At 53.9% G+C, this 7,500-nt stretch overlaps 1 protein-coding gene across 1 annotated transcript in view; it reads left to right on the top strand.

Annotated features, from left to right (window-relative positions):
* Nucleotides 1-7,500, top strand: part of LOC121271123 (carcinoembryonic antigen-related cell adhesion molecule 5-like) — a 55,628-nt gene that overhangs the window by 6,095 nt on the left and 42,033 nt on the right. Inside the window, exon 3 of the mRNA XM_041176888.1 lies at nt 3,755-4,108. Within this exon, the coding sequence (XP_041032822.1) occupies nt 3,755-4,108 (354 nt within the window). The remainder of the gene's footprint in view (nt 1-3,754; nt 4,109-7,500) is intronic.

The raw sequence follows: 7,500 nt of genomic DNA, 5'->3' as shown, positions 1-7,500 counted from the left end.
GGCCTGCAGCACAGAAACAGGCCACTCTGGCCCATGTCTGTGTTTATGCGCCACACAATCCTCCTCCCACCCTGAAAAGACATTAGAGAGTGGTCACCAAGGTTTGCAAAAGGGGAAGGTCAGCCTTGACCAACCCTCCTGAACTCTTTGAAGAAGTAGCAGCGAGGGTAGACCAGGGGATGGTGGTAGATGTAATATATCTGGGTTTTAAGGAAGGTCTTCTGTTAGTGGGCCTCATCTTCCATTAATGGGCCTCATGATTGGGATCAGGGAGCATGGAGACAGGGACAAAGAGAATGGATACGAAACAGGCAACAGAGAGGAAGGGATAAAGACAATTCCTCGGATTGGCAGGTGATGAGTTCCATAGGGATCGGTGTTGGGATCACTGTTGGCTGCAGTCCCATCTGTCCTCCTCTGTACTGCTGTCTGTGTATTTTCACGGACACCTCCCTCTTTAAGTTCAGTTTACCACTTACATCCTCATCACTTTGATTTTCCATGGTGCATCATCATTGGCTAATTTTTTAAACAGGATATAGTTCAGCCGCCCTCTAGCAATCATTATGTTAAATATTTCCACAGCTGTTTCCTCTCTGCTTTGCCTGGTTTTAATCTCCCAAGTTCCATTCGATGCCCCTCAGAATGAACCTATCTCCGGTCTATTGCCATGGCTCCTGTCTACTTTATATTTTCTCAATCAATATCCAGGCTTGAGCTGATAAATGACAAGTAACATTTGAGCCACACAACTTCTGGGCAATGACCACCTCCAACAGGGGAGAACCTAACCATCGGCCCTGACATTCAATGGGCCATCATCTCTTGCCCATCCCTAATTGCCCCTCGAGAAGGTGGTGATGAGCTGCCTTCTTGAACTGCTGCAGTCCATGTGGTGTAGGTACACCCACCGTGCTGTTAGGGAGGGAGTTCCAGGATTTTGACCCAGTGATAGTGAAGGAATGGCTGAAATATTTCCAAGTCAGGGTGGCCAATGGCTTGGAGGGGAACTTCCAGGTGGTGGTGTTCCCCATGTGTCTGCTGTACTTGTCCTTCTAATTGGTAGTAGTCATGGGTTTGGAAGGTGTTGTCTAAGGAGACTTGGTGAGTTCCTGCAGTGCATCTTGTAGATGGTACACACACTGCTGCTACTGTGTGTCGGTGGTGGAGGGAGTGAATGTTTGTGGATGGGGTGCCAATCAAGCGGGGCTGCTTTGTCCTGGATGGTGTCGAGCTTCTTGAGTGTTGTGGGAGCTGCACTCATCCAGGCAAGTGTCACACGCCTGACAGAGAGACAGGTAGACAAAGAGAGGCTGGCAGAGAGAGACTGATAGAGAGAGAGACAGACAGAGGAGAGAATGGGTGAGAGAGGCAGACAATCAGATGGACAGCAAGAGACTGACAGAGAAACAATGACTGAGAGAAAGAAAGGGTGAGGCAGGAAGACTGAGAGAGAGGTTGGCAGAGAGAGAGAGAGAGACAGAGAGAGATACTGATAGAGAATAACTGGGACAGACTGAAAGTGGAGAGTGGGCAAGAGACAGAGATAGAGAGACAGATGGACAGAAAGGTTGACAGAGACATAGAAAGAGAGAGAGAGAGGGAAACTGACAGAGAGATGTTGACAGAGAGAAAGAGAAAGGGTCTGATTTTGACCCATTCAAACCCATCCACTTAAATGGCGTTAAAATCGGGACAGAGAGAGAGAGAGAGAGACAGAGAGGAGCGATGGAGGGGGAGAGACAGGCTGATTGACAGGGCAGAACAAAAAAAGGAAGAGAAACAGAGGGAGAGGGAGATGGAGAGAGAGAGGCAGAGAGAGAGAGAGAGAGAAACAGGCAGAGAGAGAGACAGGGATGTGCAGAGTATTTCTTAAATGGTAAGAGATTCAAAAGTGTAGATGTACAAAGGGGCCTGGGTGTCCTTGTCTGTAAGTCACTAGAAGCTAACATGCAGGTGCAGCAGGTAATTGGGAAGGCTAATGGAATGTTAGCTTTTATCACAAGAGGATTTGAGTACAGCAGTAGTGAAGACTAGCGTCAATTGTACAGAACCTTGGTTAGACCACACCTGGAGGACTGTGTACAGCTCTGGCCCCCTTCCCCACAGACAGGATATTATTGCCGTCGAGGGAGTGCAACGAAGGTTCAACAAGCTTGTTCCCGGGATGGTGGGACTGTCCTATGAAGAGAGGTTGGGGAAACTGGGCCTGTATTCTCTAGAATTTCAAAATACTGAAAGGAAGAGACAGGGTAGATGCAGGTAAGATGTTCCCCTTGGCTGGGGAGCCTAGAACCAGGGGACACAAGTTCAAAATAAGGGGAAGCCACTTTGGACTGAGATGAGGAGAAACATCTTTACTCAGAGGGTGGTGAATCTTTGGTATTCTCTACCCCAGAGGAGGCCATTACTGTTGTAATATAGGAGACAGGGCAGCTGATATGTGCACAGCAAGATCCCGTGAAAAGCATTGAGATAATGGCCAGGTAACCTCCACTTTTGTGACAGGGGTTGAGGGATGAATGTTGGCCAGGATACCAGGGAGAACACCCGCTTGCATTACTTCGGAAAAACTCAGGACAAGAGTGGGGAATTAGGGAGGTCTGAAATGTGAATGAAACAGAGGGAGAGGGTGTGGGATAGGATATCAGACAGAAGGTGCACTGAAGGGGGATCAGCAGAAACCATGTCGAGTGGAGGTCTCTCTCACCGCTGAATTACAGTATCGAGGGTTTGATTCCCAATGGTGGGCCCATAATCCTGGGCAATATTCCTAGGACCAGCAGCGAGCGAGCACTTTCAGAGGGTCAGTACTGAGGGAGAGCTGCACTGTCCGAGGGTCAGTACTGAGGGAGTGCTGCACTTTCAGAGGGTCAGTACAGAGGGAGTGCTGCACTGTCGGAGGGTCAGTACTGAGGGAGCGCTGCACTGTCAGAGGGTCAGTACTGAGGGGGTGCTGCACTGTCAGAGAGTCAGTACTGAGGGTGTGCTGCACTGTCATTGGGTCAGTACTGAGGGAGTGCTGCACTTTCAGAGGGTCAGTACTGAGGGAGTGCTGCACTGTCGGAGGGTCAGTACTGAGGGAGTGCTGCACTGTCAGAGGGTCAATACTGAGGGAGCGCTGCACTGTTAGAGGGTCAGTACTGAGGGAGTGCTGCACTGTCAGAGGGTCAGTACTGAGGGAGTGCTGCACTGTCAGAGGGTCAGTACTGAGGGAGTGCTGCACTGTCGGAGAGTCAGTACTGAGGGAGTGCTGCACTGTCGGAGGGTCAGTACTGAGGGAGCACATTTCATATCCAATTTCATTGTTATGCCTGTGTAAAATAACAGGCATTATTTAATTGTAACTAAGTAATTGGGGGATTGTGCGCGATCTTTGGGAAAGTTGGCACAACCTTGGGGAGGGGGAGATAAGGAGAATTATTTTTATTTTGACACAGCGAGTTGTTGTGATCTGGAAGGCGCTGCCTGAAAGGACAGTGGAAGCAGATTCAATAGGAACTTTCAAAAGGGGGGAATTGGATAAATACTTGAAGGGAGAAAATTTGCAGGGATGTGGGGGAAAGAGCAGGGGGTGGGGGGGAGAGTAGGGACTAATTCAGTAGATCTTTCAAAGGGCTAGCACAGGCACGACGGGCTGAACGGCCTCCTCCTGCGCATGAATTTCAAGCATCGGTCATTCCTGCTCAGCCTGAGCTGATTAACGGGGGTTCTGCCTCTCTATCCCCCCACCTCTGTCTCCCCCCCTCCACAGCTCCCTCCTTGTTCCCTGGCTCTGGAGCAGCGCCGGTAACCATCACGGTGGGAAGCAATCCCGTGCGGACTGGAGTGGGCTGGGATACGACCCTGTCGGTGGCTAACGCCTCCGCACTGTACTCCGTGGAGTGGGAGGACCCGACCAGGAGCAACATCCTCAGGCTGCTGGAAGGGCGACTGATCGTTAAACCGGGGACGGTGTACGCGGACAGAGTCAAACTGCAGCCGAATAGCTCGCTCACCATCCTCTCCACCCTTCAGGCTGATGAGGGGAACTACACAGTGACCATGGACCCTCCAGCTGGGGAGGGGCTGACGGCTAACAGCGTAGTCCTGGCCCTGGAGGTTTACGGTAAGCTGGAGCGCTCGGGACCCTCGGTGTTAATCCGACCCATCCCCCACCCCGCCCTTCCCCCCAAGCACTTCGAGCTCCCTGCCCCCTTGCCTGTGAGTCGGGGGGGGTCAAGGCTTGGAGACCCCCCACACCACACAGACTCCACACAGAGAACAGTCAGCCGACAATCGCCAGTTCCTGTACCGAGGGAGCGCTGCACTGACAGAGGGTCAGTACGGAAAGAGTGCTGCACTGGTGGATGGTCAGTACTGAGGGAGTGCTGCACTGTCAGAGGGTCAGTACTGAGGGAGAGCTGCACTGTCAGAGGGTCAGTACTGAAGGAGCGCTGTACTGTCAGAGGGTCAGTACTGAGGGAGCGCTGTACTGCCAGAGGGTAGTACTGAGGGAGTTGTGCACTGTCAGAGGGTCAGTACTGAGGGAGTGCCTCACTGTCGGAGGGTCAGTACTGAGGGAGCGCCGCACTGTCGGAGGGTTAGTGATGAGGGAGTGCTGCACTCTCAGCGGGTCAGTACTAAGGGATTGCTGCACTGTCAGAAAGTCAGTACTGAGGGAGTGCGGCACTGTCGGAGGGTCAGTACTGAAGGAGTGCCGCACTGTCGGAGAGTCAGTGTTGAGGGAGCGCCGCAGTGTCGGAGTGTTAGTGCTGTGGGAGCGCTGCACTGTCAGAGGGTCAGTACTGAGAGAGTGCTGCGCTGTCAGAGCGTCAGTAAGGATGGAGTGCTGCACTGTCAGAGGGTCAGAACAGAGGGAGTGCTGCGCTGTCAGAGGGTCAGTACTGAGGGAGTTCTGCAATGTCAGAGGGTCACTACTGAGGGAGTGCTGCACTGTCAGAGGGTCAGTACTGAGGGAGCGCTGTATTGTCAGAGGGTCAGTACTGAGGTAGTGCTGCACAGTCGGAGGGTCAGTACTGAAGGAGCGCTCCACTGTCAGAGGCTCAGTACTGAGGGAGTGCTGCACTGTCAGAGGGTCAGTACTGAGGTAGCGCTGCACTGTCAGAGGGTGAGTACTGAGGGAGAGCTGCACTGTCAGAGGGTCAGTACTGAGGGAGCGCTGTACTGTCAGAGGGTTAGTACTGAGGGAGCGCTGTACTGTCAGAGGGTCAGTACTGAGGGAGTTCTGCACTGTCAGAGGGTCAGTACTGAGGGAGTGCTGCACTGTCGGAGGGTCAGTACTGAGGGAGCGCTGTACTGCCAGAGGGTCAGTACTAAGGGAGTTCTGCACTGTCAGAGGGTCAGTACAAAGGGAGTGCTGCACTGTCGGAGGGTCAGTACTGATGGAGCGCTGCAAGGTCAGAGGGTCAGTACTGAGGGAGTGCTGCACTGTCAGAGGGTCAGTACTGAAGGAGTGATGTGCTGTCAGAGGGTCAGGACTGAGGGAGTGCTGCACTGTCAGAGGGTCAATACTGAGAGAATGCTGCACTGTCAGAGGGTCAGTACTGAGGGAGCGCTGTACTGTCAGAGGGTCAGTACTGAGGGAGTTCTGCACTGTCACAGGGTCAGTACTGACAGAATGTTGCACTGTCGGAGGGTCAGTACTGAAGGAGTGCTGCACTGTCGGAGGGTCAGTACTGAAGGAGTGCTGCACTGTCAGAGTGTCAGTACTGAGGGAGTGCTGCACTGTCAGAGGGTCAGTACTGAGGCAGTGCTGCACTGTCAGAGGGTCAGTACTGAGGGAGAGCTGCACTGTCAGAGGGTCAGTACTGAGGGAGTTCTGCACTGTCACAGGGTCAGTACTGACAGAATGTTGCACTGTCGGAGGGTCAGTACTGAAGGAGTGCTGCACTGTCGGAGGGTCAGTACTGAGGGAGTGCTGCACTGTCAGAGTGTCAGTACTGAGGGAGTGCTGCACTGTCAGAGGGTCAGTACTGAGGCAGTGCTGCGCTGTCAGAGGGTCAGTACTGAGGGAGAGCTGCACTGTCAGAGGGTCAGTACTGAGAGGGTGCTGCACTGTCAGTGTGTCAGTACTGAGGCAGTGCCGCGCTGTCAGAGAGTCAGTACTGAGGGAGTGCTGCACTGTCAGAGGGTCAGCACTGAGGGAGTGCTGCACTGTCAGAGGGTCAGTACTGAGGGAGTGCTGCACTGGCGGATGGTCAGTACTGAGGGAGTGCTGCACTGTCAGAGTCAGTACTGAGGGAGTGCTGCACTGTCAGAGTGTCAGTACTGAGGGAGAGCTGCACTGTCAGAGGGTCAGTACTGAGGGAGCGCTGCACTGTCAGAGGGTCAGTACTGAGTGAGTGTGGCATTGTCAGAGGGTCAGTACTGAGGGAGTGCTGCACTGTCAGAGGATCAGTACTGAGGGAGTGCTGTGCTGTCAGAGGGTCAGTACTGAGGGTGTGCTGTGCTGTCAGAGGGTCAGTACTGAGGGAGTGCGGTGCTGTCAGATGGTCAGTACTGAGGGAGCGCTGTACTGCCAGAGGGTCAGTACTAAGGGAGTGCTGCACTGTCGGAGGGTCAGTACTGAGGGAGTGCTGCACTGTCAGATGGTCAGTACCGAGGGAGTGCGGCACTGTCGGAGGGTCAGTACTGAAGGAGTGCCGCACTGTCGGAGGGTCAGTGTTGAGGGAGCGCCGCAGTGTCAGAGTGTTAGTGCTGTGGGAGCGCTGCACTGTCAGAGGGTCAGTACTGAGGGAGTGCTGCACTGTCAGAGGGTCAGCACTGAGGGAGTGCTGCACTGTCAGAGGGTCAGTACTGAGGGAGTGCTGCACTGGCGGATGGTCAGTACTGAGGGAGTGCTGCACTGTCAGAGTCAGTACTGAGGGAGTGCTGCACTGTCAGAGTGTCAGTACTGAGGGAGAGCTGCACTGTCAGAGGGTCAGTACTGAGGGAGCGCTGCACTGTCAGAGGGTCAGTACTGAGTGAGTGTGGCATTGTCAGAGGGTCAGTACTGAGGGAGTGCTGCACTGTCAGAGGGTCAGTACTGAGGGAGTGCTGTGCTGTCAGAGGGTCAGTACTGAGGGAGTGCTGTGCTGTCAGAGGGTCAGTACTGAGGGAGTGCTGTGCTGTCAGATGGTCAGTACTGAGGGAGCGCTGTACTGCCAGAGGGTCAGTACTAAGGGAGTGCTGCACTGTCGGAGGGTCAGTACTGAGGGAGTGCTGCACTGTCAGAGGGTCAGTACCGAGGGAGTGCGGCACTGTCGGAGGGTCAGTACTGAAGGAGTGCCGCACTGTCGGAGGGTCAGTGTTGAGGGAGCGCCGCAGTGTCAGAGTGTTAGTGCTGTGGGAGCGCTGCACTGTCAGAGGGTCAGTACTGAGAGAGTGCTGCGCTGTCAGAGCGTCAGTACTGATGGAGTGCTGCACTGTCAGAGGGTCAGAACAGAGGGAGTGCTGCGCTGTCAGAGGGTCAGTACTGAGGGAGTTCTGCCATGTCAGAGGGTCACTACTGAAGGAGTG

The sequence above is a fragment of the Carcharodon carcharias genome, chromosome 29 (assembly GCF_017639515.1).
Source record: "Carcharodon carcharias isolate sCarCar2 chromosome 29, sCarCar2.pri, whole genome shotgun sequence".
NCBI classification, from domain to species: Eukaryota; Metazoa; Chordata; class Chondrichthyes; order Lamniformes; family Lamnidae; genus Carcharodon; species Carcharodon carcharias.
Note: the sequence above shows the minus strand (reverse complement) of the source record. Positions and strands in the feature narration are given on the sequence as shown.